Source organism: Sphaeramia orbicularis, chromosome 4 (assembly GCF_902148855.1).
Source record: "Sphaeramia orbicularis chromosome 4, fSphaOr1.1, whole genome shotgun sequence".
Lineage (NCBI taxonomy): Eukaryota > Metazoa > Chordata > Actinopteri > Kurtiformes > Apogonidae > Sphaeramia > Sphaeramia orbicularis.
In genome coordinates, this window is record NC_043960.1 from 51,118,078 (window position 1) to 51,133,383 (window position 15,306).

The 15,306-nt window shown below is 39.6% G+C and overlaps 1 protein-coding gene across 2 annotated transcripts; it reads left to right on the plus strand.

Moving 5' to 3' along the window:
* Positions 1–4,405: 4,405 nt before the first annotated feature.
* tab3 (TGF-beta activated kinase 1 (MAP3K7) binding protein 3) lies at positions 4,406–14,402 on the plus strand. 2 transcript variants are annotated; one of them, XM_030133180.1, is made up of 7 exons: positions 4,406–4,692; positions 5,322–5,493; positions 5,735–7,001; positions 7,862–8,022; positions 9,142–9,238; positions 12,550–12,633; positions 13,445–14,402. In XM_030133180.1, the coding sequence occupies exons 2-7, from the start codon at positions 5,392–5,394 to the stop codon at positions 13,588–13,590; spliced, it is 1,857 nt and encodes a 618-aa protein (XP_029989040.1). In that variant the 5' UTR covers positions 4,406–4,692; positions 5,322–5,391; the 3' UTR covers positions 13,591–14,402. The 2 variants fall into 2 exon arrangements, with proteins under 2 accessions (XP_029989040.1, XP_029989039.1); XM_030133179.1 differs by having other exon boundaries at positions 4,406–4,591.
* Positions 14,403–15,306: the final 904 nt, after the last annotated feature.

Here is a 15,306-nt window from a genome sequence, read left to right on the forward strand (position 1 = left end):
GATCAGTGCCCCCCCACCCCCCCCCACCCCACCCCTGATCACTACCAAATTTTAATCATTTGTTCCTTGTGGCAGTATCAACATTTCCTGAAATTTTCATCCAAACCCATCCATAACTTTTTGAGTTATCATGCACACAGACAGACAGACAAACCAACGCCGACAAAAACATAACCTCCTTGACGGAGGTAATAAAAGTCCTTCAGAAGCTGAACATTTTGTTGCACACAATTCATCAAAAGTGCACTATTTTAATATAATGTAAATAGGGAGCTTTAAGAATGTATGTAGCAACTTTATGGACGAGAAAAACTTAGACTGGGTCGAATCATTATTTAAAGGCAGCATGTGCTTGATAGATTGAAGTTACTTTTAACAAATACTAAGTTGAATTTATTGATTGAAAATTTTGTAAAACAACAAACAAATAAAATAACAAAAACAAAAAAAGACTAAGAATATTGTACTCTATCTAAAAAAAAAGTGTGTCTAATTTTGATTTTTTTGTTGAATACCTTTACATTGTCATGCACTTGTCTTAGTTTAATGATTTTTGATAACTAAAAAGCTTTTATTTAAATTTCTTGGAAATTTTGTAAAATGACCTGTAAAAGAACTGAAGTAAATGTCATTATTGCACCTTCCAGATTGAGACTGAGATTCAGAATATTTTGATAATCCCAGACAAAACTACTGTATGTGTATGTGTATGTGTGTGTGTGTGTGTGTGTGTGTGTGTGTGTGTGTGTGTGTGTGTGTATGTGTGTGTGTAGAGTATTTTCTGAGGTTAGACCTGGATTTTAGACTAACTAGATCTAAATAAGGAAAAATAGAGTAAAATTTGCCACATTAAAGGTAAAAAAAAAAAAAAATTAGATTTCCAAAAACTGGCAGGTCTTTGTCATTAAAAATATGCAGTCGTTTTTGTCATTCATTGATTTCCTGGTGAGATGACGATGTGAGGGGGCTGGAGGTCTGGTCTGTGCTCTAGGTCAGAGGAGTGCTGTCCTCCTCCTCTGTTCTGAGTCCTGCAGGGCATCAGGGACAACAAGAGAAATGCTTTAAATAGAACCACAGCTGTGGCGACCAATCAACACTGTAAGGACAGCAAACCTGAGTCAGACTGGGCCCAGGCCTCAGCTGCTGCAGCCAAGCTCTCGTAGCCCGAGGAATATTTTAGAGGTGGTGGAGCCCACACCCTGAGCCCCCTGTTTCAAAACCCCTGTTTCAAAGCTCAGCAGGACCTCCAGCGGGTGGTGGTGAATGTACATAATGTTTGTGAATATCAGGATCAGGATAAACTTTATTGTTCCACACATGTTTTGGACAACAGTGCTACACATTGCTGCATTCACATTCGGACACATACAATCACAAAACAACTCAGTCACAAAATCTTAAAGTGAGCATAATCACAATTAAGTATTGCATCCTGTTCATATACTGCACCTTTCCCTCCAAGATCCAATAAATAGAATAAATATAAGTGATACAAGTTAGTTCAAGAAGGGTGGGAGTAATTTCATTCCTTAAGAGTAAAAATCTAAAAAGCATTGAAACACATAATTAGATAGATAGACAGACAGACACAGAGAGAGAGAGAGAGAGAGAGAGAGAGAGAGAGAGAGAGAGATAGATAGATAGATAGATAGATAGATAGATAGATAGATAAATAGATAGATAGATAGATAGATAGATAGATAGATAGATAGATAGATAGATAGATAGATAAATAGATAGATAGATAGATAGATAGATAGATAGATAGATAGATAGATAGATAGATAGATAGATAGATAGATAGATAGATAGATAGATAGATAGATAGATAGATAGATAGATAGATAGATAGATAGATAGATAGATAGATAGATAGATAGATAGATAGATAGATAGATAGATAGATAGAGGCTGTAAAGGTCAGTTGGTTGTGTGCTTGTTTATGTCCATGTAACAGTTTTGTTTCATGCATCTGTTCATTGGTGACTGTGTTTCTATGTGTTTACAAATTTTTTCTAGTGTTAAAACTGATTCTTGATGTTATCTTGCTGTCTGTGCTTGATGTTCCGGCATACCGGTGTATTTTAAATGCATTTATTTAACACTGTTGTGGCAGTGTACTGATATGTGAGCTAAAAACAAACTTGTTTTCTTGTCCATCTACTATCTAAAAGACTTGCTCTGACTGTGTTTTTTTTCTTGAACAACATAAGTAGCAGGTTTGTGTGTGTGTCATCATTTCCCAGTTTTAGCTGTTGAGTATTCAGCTGTCGCAAGGAGAAAAGGCTGCTCTACCACAAAACAGGTGTCATGTGTGGACAGAGCAGGATGCTGCTGTTTTGAAAAACAGCGGTTTTTAAAAGCAAGAGAAAGGATTTAATTCAAAGAATCTCCAATTCAAGTAATCTGGTACAATTGTCATAACAAACTGTTTTATAAAATCCCTAAACTACATCACCATCACAGGTAGCCCTCCATATAGTATCTATCATTGTGCAGTAGTCCACTGTTGGTCACATGCTTTGGGCTTACTTAGACTCAATGCATGTGTCTTAATCTGTTGAAATATGTCTTGTATTTTGCCTCATCACTCAGTTAGTGTTCTCCTTTGAAGAACCCCATCCTTGTCAATGCCTGCTAGTATCACTAAAGTGAAAATACATTTGTAGATTTGAAGGATCCCTCACTGCCCCCTACTGACCACAGTGACAAAAATGCTCCAGAATTCAACCTTGATCTGCATTATGGCTCAGTAGATGCTTTTGGGTTTTGGGTCTTTGAGGCTAAATATGGGCTTTTTTTAAATTTACCTTCCATTTCTGAACGTCCATATATCTCCTTCTTTTCATCTACTTTTTAAGGATCTACATTGTTGATGTCAGTTTAGGTCAGCATGCCATAACTAATCATCCAGTCATGCAGAGTGAATTAGATTGGGTGACCGGGTGATTCTCTGATGTTCATGGAAGCTGCAGACTCACACAAGCATGTAAAATATGGCAAATGATACTGTAGGATTAGTGTTCAGGTCTTTATATGAGTAAAACTGAGAGCTCATCAGTTCATCCTCTGTTGTCGACCACATTTTTCACACTTTGACTGATGACACTGTTATAAAACCTCAGGCTGACCCTGTCTTCCTGCCATCTCACCTACAGGCACTTTACTGCACACACTAAGCAAAGAGTGGAAAATCAAAAAGGGGAAACTCTGGTGCTTTTCTGGCAACCGGTTTTAGTCCAACATGGTGTGAAGTGTAGCTCTGCTGGCACACACTAATGTAGTCAATGAAACAAACATGAAGTTTCACTTTTTATCAGTGTAAGTTTTTTGATAGGAGCAAACTGTGTAGACACTAAGTTTGGAGGTAAAGTACAAAATTGTGGTGCTTTTTCATAACCACTTTCAGTCCATAATGGTTGAAAAGTACTGATATATTGAGTTTTGCTCTTTAGTAAACTATGTTCTTTGCACCAAGGGCCACATGCTCACAAGCCTCCGGGTATATTTAGTTTCATTTGCTGATTTTTTTTTTTTCTCCTAGGTGAACCATGACTGTTTAGACTGAATATCCACCGTGCCACAAACAAATAGATACTTTTAGATGTCTTCATTTTAACAAAACTGTTGTAATCAGTGTTTTATCTAAAAACTATACATATTCATTGTGCATGTAGGGTCTAGACTGGTTCAGTAAAGGGTAAAATAAATGAAAATTAGAATTAATCAGCAGTTTTAAAAATATAATGGTTGCAGGATATGATATTCATTAGTTTTATTTCACGAAGAGGTGCTACAGCTTAGGCCTGCACTTCATTTTCTGCTGCACAGATTGTTATTTCTGATTATTTCTATTTTGTTTTCATGTATGGACAGTTTGTTATTGGGAATCTCTAAGTTTTAAGTTGGTTGTTTTCTTTCCAGATAGGTGTTTTCTTGGAACTTTGATAAAATTCTGTTTTAGTGCAATTCATTGGTTCATCTATAAATTATTATCATCCCATAAAGACCTACCACTGACCAAAAGCACTGAACTAAAATGTTTAATAGGCTACATGTTGAACCACTCATCCTATTAATTATGTTAAATAATTGAGGTAAAATACAGTTTGTCATCTTTATTAGGATTATTATTATCAGTATAGTAGTAGTAGTAATAGTCTTAGTGCTAGTATCAATAGTAGTAATAATAATAATAATAATAATACATTTAAAATGTATAATTGGTAGTACATTTTATATTTCATCCCTAGATACAATAATTTTGGCGAGTAAATCATCGTAATCAAAACATAAAGGAACTTTATTTTTCTAATTACTGAACCAAGTGCAGGACATGCGCACTACTGAAAGTGTCAACCACTCACGTCAGTTTGAACAACTTCCTGGTCCGGGAAAATCTGACATTATCGCGATAGACACCCTGCTCGTATTCAATCCAGCGGCAGGGCCCTGATACTGGAATGCGAAAGTACAAGTTATTTAGTGAGTACACAAATTTGACCAACCTTTGCGGGTAATTTCAGTATTAGGCAGCTGTGACAGGGACTCCGCTATGCCCCGAAGACACGAGAGAGATTCTTAACATATGGTAAGCTTTCAAAAGCTCTCGCTGAGTTTAGCATTGTTAGCTAGCTAATCCATCAACACCCAAGCTTGTGACAGCTGACCAGCCAACAGGACCAAGCTAAGGTTAGCATTAGCACTGTAAGCTAATAGTCAGTGGTTGAAATGAGTTAGTCTTATTCAACAGATAACTCAATTAGTGGAGTGTAGTTGTGGGCGAACTAACTGTAGACGACACCGGATAGTATGGTAGTAATGGTTGTACTGTTTCCTGGCGCAGTCATACTGTCATATTTCACCGGTGTGGTTGTTTATTTGAGTGATGTAAGAAGGCTAACTGATGCTGATGACTAGCCTGCTAGCTAGCGATGGTATGTCGTCGTTGCTTGGTGCAACAGTATGGCCAAACAAACAACAACAGACTGACAGGCTCCTTGCTAGCACTCGTGCGTGAAAGTGAATGGAAACGGCTCGCACTGGCAAGGTTTTGGGCATTTATGTTTGTTATTTTTGTTTGTTCCGGTTGAGTTAACGAGCATACTGTATGAAAATTTGACGTATCTGCTTGAAACGGTCATCAAACAGTTCATGCGGTTTGTTCTTAGCATTATTGCTGACACATAGGGTGTGTGACAGACATTTGGCTTTACTTCCGATGTACAGACAAATGGCACAAACGTTGACTTAATTTTTGCTTGCATGTCTTTGCTGTGAGTTTTTTTTTATAATGTTGTGGTGTTGTTCCGCATCTGTAGGGGATGAGACGAGATCAGGTATTTCGGCTTTTGCAGCTTCGGGCTCGTTGACTCTCCGAGTTGGCTCAGGATGGCGCAGGGAGGCTCTCAGCTCGACTATCACATCCTGCAGGATCTCAAGCAGCGTTTTCCAGAGATCCCAGAAGGAGTTGTGTCCCAGTGCCTTCTGCAGGTACATACGAAACAAAGTTAAAACTGTATGTGTTTAAATATGACTGTGTGTAATCAATAGTCGGTGTCATAATCACTTAGATAGACAGTTTTATTTTTCTCTGTTGCTATGCTTGGACTACTCGATAATCTAGTATGATACCATGTGATTTACACTAGGTAGTAAACCAGTAAGATGACAACTGAAATACTGCCAGTGTTTTACGATGCATTGCTGAGATTGCGTTCCGTATCTTTCTTAGAACAACAATAATCTGGATCTTTGCTGCCACCTGCTGGCTCAGGAGAGTAATAGATACCTGTATGGTGAGTTCCATCACAGTCCAGAGGAGGGGCGACTGAGCCGGAACCACATGCTTCATATTAGCCTGGGTTACCCAGGTTCAGATGCCACTAAAGTGAATGGAGGAGCAGCAGGAGTAGGACGCTCCCTAGTGCATAGCACCAGTGACAGTCACATTGAACCACAGCGGCCCAGCTACCCAGAGCCGCTGTCAGCCCCCGCCACAATGGCCCCCTCTCCAGGTTACAATCCTTTCTTCATGAACGACCAAAGCCGCTCGGCTAGCACTCCTACACCGCCACCAACAATGCAGGGCATGTCTCCCACTTATTCTCCAGTCACACGTTACACCATGAACCCTATAACAGTCACACTGTCTCAAAGTATACCCAATGTCCCACAGGCTCTGCAGATCCCCCCTGGGCACTACCCTAGTAGTAGCAACACCACCTTGTATATTCGACCCTCACCCTCTCAAAGTCCACAGCCAGCGCCCTGGTCCTCTTCTGGGGCGCCAGTGTATCAGCATCAGCAGTCACCCTACAGTACTCCTACATATGGCTCTCCTTACAGCTCTCCTCAACATCAGGTCCAACCTCAGCCTCAGCCCCAGCCACAACCCCAGCCACAGCACCAGCAATATGTTTTCCTTCCTATCAGTTCCCCAACTCTTCCCAGCATGCCCTACCATCACCAGCAGCAGCCACAGCAACAGCCATCTGTTTACAGGCAATACCACACAAAGAGTTCACTCAAGAACCAGATTGAGATTACTCTGGAAGGTCCACGACCTCGCAGCAACTCACCTGTGCACACCCCACATCCCCAGGGGACACTTTACAGGGCCACCAGCCCCTCACCCAGTTCCCCATCAAGGGGCATCACTATGACTGGACCTCCAGGCCCGGCATCCTTTCACCCAGGGATGTACTTACAACACCAAGGACCCGCGAGGCCTCGACCTGCATCCTCTCCTCAGCCAGGCCAGTCAGCATACACCTTTAAAATCAAAGTGTCTCCAGGAGGGGGGCAGGCAGGGAGGCCCCCCAGTTCGCCACCTGTGGCTGAAGCAGAGTCTCTCCTCAATATAGTAGATCAAGGGGAACACAACGCAGCACCTGCACCCATCCTACCCATCTCAGCTTTACCAGGGAATATTTCCAGCCAGTTTCAGCAATTGCCCCGACGTTCAAGCTCAGGCTCTGATGACTATGCCTACACACAAGGTAGGGGATACACTTGACTTCTTTCTATGTTCCTAGTGTTTCATAGTAGGAGTTTACATTTACATGTAACAGATATTCTTGTTTTTATGCTTATTCTGTAAAAGATAAAATTCCAATAAGCTGTTTACTTAGCTAAGAGAAATTAATGTTCTATTAATATTCCTGTAAGCTGTGTATATCCTGATTAAAAAAAATATTGTTTGAACACTTCACCTTCCACTGTACAAACTCAGGCACCATCTTTCATTTCTTCAAATACCTTCTTGGAAAGGTCAGCTTTTCCACACTTGCTCAGATCCTAAACCTCTTGCCATCCTCTGTCATATTGTTAAACAGTAGGTGTGTTTCACACCCATCTTTGTCTCCAGGAGACTGTTGGCAGGGGCTGTGTGTCACAACCTGAAATAGAATATACAAATATGATGCATATTCTCAATGTGCTGAATACATGTCCAAGGAATCCCGACGAAATCAGAGTGAAATAAGCATGTGAAGCATTGTAGTCAAAAAATGCTCCTTTCAGGAAAAAGAGCTATTTTGCAATACCCAAATAGAATATGTTTATATGACACATGCCATACATATTCTGTAATGAGTGTATTTCACTTTATGCTAGTGTTCAGAATTGCCTCATATTTTTGAAACATAGTTGTAAGAAATTTCAGCTTTAAAAAAAGTCACATGGGAGAAAAAACAGAAATAATCAGTTCAGATACTGAAGATCAGGTGTACCTGATTATGGCCACATATGGAAAATATTTGTCAGTCATTTCTGTCTCCTCTTTATAGCATTTAAAATTTTTCTTTTCAAATTTTAACTGTAATCTGAAGGTTTTTGTGTTTATTGCATGAACTTGCAGCTTTGCTGCTCCATCAACGGGCCAGGATGGAGCGTCTGATGAAGGAACTGATGCTGGAGAAGCAGAAACTAGAGAAGCTGAAGGCAGATGTCAATAACATGGAATATGACGCCCTTCAGAGACGCTTTCGACGCGTCAACTCTACCAGTCTTATTCCCAGGGTAAGGGCTGATGAAGTTCTGTACAGACTTAATATCTGTACAATATAACAGCCTCTCAGCATGGACTTTTAATATTTGGTTTTCAAATATTAGCATGTTTTATACCCTAGTATATAAATTATCCTAGTATTCCTGGTCTATAGATATACCAGGATTCTATCCCTACGTCCGTCCAAGATTTTTGTTCAACCAGTTCCTCACTGGCCATTCTCTTGATTCTTTTCACATTCAGCACATATGTTCTTTTCCACTAGGAGAGGTGCTGAGCACAGTTAGATTTTTGCATTTTGTACAAATTTTTGAAAAGATTGAAAGTCAAGACTCAGACAGAATAATGTGTCTTGGTTTGACTGAACTACGCAGACAGGACAGTAATATAGTTTAATCTAGTTTACAATTATCTTTAATGTAAAATTCAAAATGAATCTCTGGGTAGGCAGGATATCAGTGAGCAAGAAGGGGCAAAGTGTTGTGTGACCGGTCCGGGGTATTGGTAAGCTCCATTTACATTTGCACTTTGTTTTATTTTTTTTTTTATTTAACCTTTGTTTAACCAGATTAAGTCCCATTGAGATCGAGATCTCTTTTACAAGGGCAACCTGGCCAAGAGGTCAGCAGCACTCACCATACCATAATGAAAAACAAGTTAAAAGATCAATGATAATAATAAATAAAAAAAAAAAAAAACAGGCAATAATTTAATAATAACAATAAGTAATAAGAAGAGTTTGCCAACATTTTTGAAGTGCAATGTAGTTTAGGTCACCAGTAATTTTTTAAAGTGCCAGATCTGGTCGAGGTCAGCAAACAATTGACTGAAAACTGAAAACATTTGTACGACAGAGGGGGAAATGAATAATTATTTCACAAGTTAGTCAGTGGGTTCAAATCAGATTTCAGATGTGAATGATTTTCAATGCAGGAAAATTACCTTTACAGTTTTCTATGTTTTCATAACCAACACATAAGAAATATTAATAATTCTGATTGCACTGCTGGATCATACATGCTTAATTTTTAATTAGATAGAAGGAGATAAAAATCAAAGTGGAAATCGGGAATATTTAGTTGTCTATTTTTGTCTTATCTAACTGGGTTGTGTGTTTGCACCGACTGCAGCCTGAAGAGATGACCCGATTGCGGAATCTGAACAGACAGCTTCAGATTGATATCGACTGTACCCTGAAGGAGACAGATCTTCTGCAGTCGTCTGCAGGTAGAAACGCATGCACTCATAAATGTACATCAGTTTTACACATAAACCTTTAAAGCCTTTGATTCGAAAGCATTGATCTTAGAAGAGCTGAGCCCAGAAGTAGATCACTGTTAGGTCCAATGTGACAAATATGCTGTTGTTAAGTCTCGCTGATTTGTGACAGGACCCAGGTCAGTTTGTTGGATACACACTGATCTTTAACACAGTATTTAGCTGAGTGGCTTATCACCTTTTGATTACATAATGATAATCACACTGCCTTTAAATGGCTCTCAACAGGGTGTGGTAAGTTGTGATACTTTATCTACGTACAGTAAATACCATGAATTGCCAGATTGGAATCTGTAACATTTAAGATGGCAGCAGGCTCTAGAGTTGAACCAATTTACTCCCAACATTTGTATTTTATTGTACTTAATGGAGTTGTATTAAGAGCCTTCCTAATGTAGTGAAGCTTTCAGTAAGCGTCTTGGTTGCAAAGGGTGGTCTCATACTAAATGCTTTAATGTATCTTTTGAGCTCTGAACTGAGCTGTATGACTTAACAGCCAACTTGTAACATTTTATTTTAATGTATAAAAACTGTATGGATGATAATGGCTCAGCACCACTTCCTATTTTAAAAGTGTTGTTAACCTTCCTACCTTGATGCTGACCTAGAGCCAACAGTTTGGGACTATTCTGTTGTGAAATTTGTACCAAAAAAAAGTATTTATTCCTTAACGTAGTGGTTCTCAATCTTTTTGTCTGGTGGCCCCCCTTTGAAGGATGAGAAATCTCCAGGCCCCCCTCAACCCCAACAACAATGGTGCAATTCTAGCTTTTACTGAAAGAAACATCAATATTGTCACAATACTTTTTTGCTTTTCCTTGAATAATTGTTTGTGCAAATTTAAAATAACTTACATTTTTGCTTGAACAATAGAAATAAACTCAACAAGACTGCTCCCTGAGCCAATATTTTTCCAAATAAAAATAGGAAATGTGCAATTATCTTACAACTATGACAATAAAGTTACTTTTTTTAGAACAACAAACAAATTTTTGTAACAAACAAACATTTTAACAATATCAGTGGCTGCAATTAGCCCGTTTACATTGCACTTCTCAGAACATTGAAGTGCAAACTGTACAAACAGTGCAAAAACAGAAACATTGCACATTTTTCTTTTCCAGTCAAATCCTTTTCCATTCTCCCAACCTAAACTCTTTGTCTAGTCTAGTGACAGATCACAATGGTAGTAGATATGTTTGTTGTACGTCCCTAAAATGAGTCCAGGGTGCTCCAACACTAAAACATTAGTTCCACCTGCTATGTGTTCTAACCTGAATTTAAAAAAAAAAAAAAGCACCCAGGAGTGATCCCATGACCCCCCCTGGCAAGTGAAGGCTTGCCGGGGGGGTCACTCAGCCTTGACTGCAAGACCTTTGGTTTTGATTCACTGAGACATTCACTGAGACATTTTTTTTTGCCACATAATGCTTATGTATTGTCAGAACAAGGTTCATAATATTTTTTCTGTCCATAGTTGCATTAATAATTGATCATTACCTCCGCCAAGGAGGTTATGTTTTTGCCAGGGTTTGTTTGTCTGTTTGTTTGTCTGTCCGTTAGTGTGCAACATAACTCAAAAAGTTATGGACAGATTTTGATGAAATTTTCAGGGTTTGTTGGAAATGGGATAAGGAAGAAATGATTAACTTTTGGGGGTGATCGGGGGTGGGGGGGCCCACAGGGGGGCCCACTGATCAGCCTTGGCGGAGGTCTGCGCTCTCCGAGTGCTTCTAGTTGATGATGGAGAATCGGACCGCTGCATCGTCTTCATCACATCCCAAATTAGTCTGGACTTGATGGGGATTAATCCATGTGTGAAAATTATCTCATTCTCCCTGAACTATTCTGTCACAAGCCTGATCATTCTGAATAATCCTGGCATTGTCCAATCTTTTAGACGTTAAAGACATGAGAGGCTACTTGCTGCAGTTAGAGTTCATTAAACAGCCTGGCCAAAAAAAGTAACTGCCTGGATTTAACCAAGCAAATAGTTCAGATCCTTCTATGGGTACATATTGCAGTGGTAAATGATGTTTCAGCTGTAACAAGTAATTTAAGTGTAACTGATGCAGTAAGTGTTTTCTCATGTTTTTAATGTCAAAAAGATAGGACAATGCCAGGCTTGATCAGGATCATCAGGCTTGTGACAGAATGGTTCAGGGAGAATAAGACATCATTTTCACTCATGGATTAACTACCATAAAGTCCAGACTCTAATTTGGGATGTCATGAAGATTTGATGCAATGGTCCGATTCTCCATCATCAATAATCAAAAATTAATGTAACTATGGATAGAAAAAATATGGTGAACCTTATTGTGACACTACATGAGCATTATGTGTCAGAAAAGATGTCACAGTGAATGTCTCCTGTAATCAAAACAAACGGTGGTGCAGTGAAATATTGCATGTGTGACTTTTTTTGGGGGCCGGGCAGTGGCCTTTTGGGTGATAATGAGGGATAACATTCAAACTAAGCCTTTGAGAGCCTCGTGGTTTTGCAAAGTTGTCTTATTATGGTCTGTCTGATGGATATCTGTGAACTACCCCCGTCAACATCCACACCTCCTCATCTCCTCTCAGCCTCTTTCCAACTTAATAGCGCTTCTTAAGATCATGCAGCGGGTGGAGTTGGAACAGAGCAAGGGGAACATTAAACTCTAAATACCAACTTTGTTATGATGGTCAAAACATTCTGATTTGGTCTCATCCAGCCAACAAACAATCTTCAACACTTCCTGTGCCTTTTGGCAAAAAAAAGCAGTCAGATGTTGAATGTTTTTCAACTCTGGTTTTGACTTTGTTGCTTATACGTAGAGCTGCAGTGTGGCTGTGGACAGCTGTTGTTTTTATGTCTCAGCCTTGTGTCTCTTGACTTTCACTAAATCTGTTCAGGCTTGTTGTTATTAGCATAGAACAGTATTTAATCCTTTTTGGGTAGGGTAACTACATTTCATGTTTCATGTCATAGTAATGAATGTGTGCTGCCATATGTTTGATTGGTCATTGCACTGTGTAGCTAAGTGATGTTTGTGTTGTTAGATCAGTACAATGTTTCTTTGTGTTGTTTTCTTTCTGAAACTCTCTGTTAACCGCGAATCAGTTGGCTGTTTCTGTTTAATGCAGTGTTAATGTCAGTTTGGCTCAAGTAGAATGGTTGGACACGGCTTTATTGTTGGCTGACAGCTATTGGGCCTCCAGCTGCTCGGGTTTTCTAAACTGCTGTGACTGGATCTGATTTCTGGTTTCTTCCACAGGAAAGTTCGACCCAAAAGCAATGAGTAACTTCTATGACAACATTGAGCCTGGCCCGGTGGTGCCACCCAAACCTGGCAAGAAAGGTGAGAACTAACCAATGTAATGTACGTGATTGAAGTAGACGGTCTAATAGACACAGATATGGTAATAGAAAATAAGAAATGCATTTGGCAGGGAGCCACAAGTTAGAGCCAACACACACACTTACATTTGGATGGAACTTGCACAGGTCACTTCACTTATTGTTGTCTTATTTAGCTTTCTACACATCACAGATGTGAGCCTTTTTTTTTGTATGAGAAGTGAGACTCAGAGCTGTACTGGCTTTTGTTTGTGTTGGCCTCCACAGTTGTGTTGGCATGGAAACTAGTTAAGAAACCTTGCTATGAAGTGAAATGCTTTGTCTATCAACATTTATACTTGAATAGTTGACGCATAAATGATGACTGATGGTGATGAATGACTCACATTTCTGATGAATAGCAGCTATAGTTAACACCATCTTCAAGTTGATCACATTGAAATTGTCCCCCATCCCCCTTTATCCATATTCCATACTACTTCCCTCTGGTCACTGCTACAGGTCACTAAACTGGAGAAAAGAAAAATTCAGCAAAAATTTTATACCAAATGCAATAACAGAACTCAATAAATCATTTAAGAGATTGTAATGTGTTAGATGTATATGTATATATGTAGTGGCAGGTGTATGGTTAGAAAATTGCTGTTTTGTTAGGTTTGTGTCAGACGTTTGCTAGTGATGTTCTGTGTTCTCGTGGCTGTATGGTATGTGAAAACAATTTTACTGTGAAGGACAAATAAACATCTAACTATCTTTTCTACTCTGTATCACATAAGTAAACTTTCATGTATGTGTTTTCACTCCTCTTTCAGAAGTGGAGCAGGGCTCCAAGCCAGTACCGGTGCCCCAAAGGGATGAAGACTTTGAAGGCGCCCAGTGGAACTGTGAAAGCTGCACCTTCCTCAACCACCCTGCTCTCAATCGCTGTGAACAGTGCGAGATGCCGCGCTACACCTGAGCTCAGCGGTGTAACATCGTACGGCCCTGTGCCCCATCCCCTGCCAGTCCACGGATAGTGTAAGCCTTCACCCCTCTCAGTCTGCAAGTCCAAGAAGACCTTGTTTTGGCTGTTTGTGCAGGTCTTCCCCTGTCAGAAAAGCCCTTATGACCTGCTGAGAGGAGTCACTGTCTCTCTCTTCCCACTTGTCCTGCTGCCCTCTATTACTCCTGCGCACTTTGACCCTCGTTTCCATTGGCAGAAGATGATTTTAGTTTTAGAACAGTTTGAATCTGTTCTTATTGCAAATGTGCAAAAGACGCAGTTACGAGCTGCGACTCTGGTTGTGGATGGGACGAGGCTTCTGAAAGGTCAAAGCCAATGAGTGCTGAGAAGAGTCCACGAAGAGGAGGAGGAGCTACGGTTGACCTAACGAACATTCCACGCAGAATGATTGACTGCCCTGTTTACACAACTGCGCCCATTCCTGAACTGAAAATGGAGGCACTTCCACAGTAATCTGGGATCTGGAACTCCCCCCTTTTCACAGTGGAACAATAAAAGTAATGGTATATTCTAAATAATGCGAAATGTAGACTGTACACTGTATCTGGCTCTGTATTAGAGCTCATTTCACTGAAAGAACACTAAAGACACTTGCATTTAAGTATATTCCTTTTACTTTTATGCATATAATGCCACCCTGTATTATGTGTTCAGAAGATGTTGATTTCTTGTGCAAATGCCTCAACTTGCTGTACCTAATAAAGAAGCTGATTCTATGTGACTTGACCACACACAGCTGGCATGTCGGCATAGTTCATGTCTAAATTCATGAATGTTCCTTTCCTTTCCAGTGAATAGAAAACACCTTTTATTTCACTACATATTTATTATTATTCTACTAATGAAACCAGTGGCAGAAACACAGCAAGACATTGTAGTAGCATGCACTTATTCGTACTACATCCTGACCACCTTCATTGTCTAAGATACAGACCATGGGAACAAATAAAGGTTCAGTGTGTAATATTAAGTGACATCTGGTGGAGATGTTGCAGATTGCACCACCCAAGTCCCTTGTCAAATCCAGTGTCCATTTGTTCTGGGCTTATACAGTAATTCAATTTAATTCTGGGGGATGTGTAGAAATAGGAAATGTGAAAAGGAAACCTGAGTGACTATAGGATCAGTGTGAACACACTTTACAGCAATAAAATGTCATTATTTGCATTCAGTAATTTATGCTGCATTGCATCACCAGCAGATGGGGCTGTAGTTTACATTACGCATGGCTCCATTACGCAGAGTAGAAGAAGCAGAGCGTGTAGTTTTCTATCTAAAATGGCTCTAATGTCAGTTTCATGGATGGGACTGGAATTATCCCATTTCCTTGTCTGTTTATACAACTTGTTAGACCAGACATTCCCACACTTCACCAGAATCTCTGGAATATCTGCAGCCAACAACAGATCAGTCACTGGCTTAATGTTCACTCAAAAAAGATGTTTTGATTTCATATAGGAGTTTTTTGACTTGCATCTAAATTTATGGCAAAACCCACCACAGGCTAGCAAAAAAAAAAAAAAAAAAATAGAAATTTGTATTTGCAGTTCCATGAACACATCCCAAAATGTCTTAAATGGTGATAAACACATTTACAGAAATGCATCTAATGTGTAGACAAAAGAATTCCTAGATTCAGACTATTATTCATATAACATTCCATTTGTGTAT

Coding starts and splice junctions, on each gene's coding strand:
- tab3 (XM_030133180.1), top strand. CDS start 5,392: ATGGCGCAGGGAGGCTCTCAGCTCGACTATCACATCCTGCAGGATCTC. Junction 9,239..12,549: donor TCTTCTGCAGTCGTCTGCAG/GTAGAAACGCAT, acceptor TTTCTTCCACAG/GAAAGTTCGACCCAAAAGCA. Junction 12,634..13,444: donor ACCCAAACCTGGCAAGAAAG/GTGAGAACTAAC, acceptor CTCCTCTTTCAG/AAGTGGAGCAGGGCTCCAAG.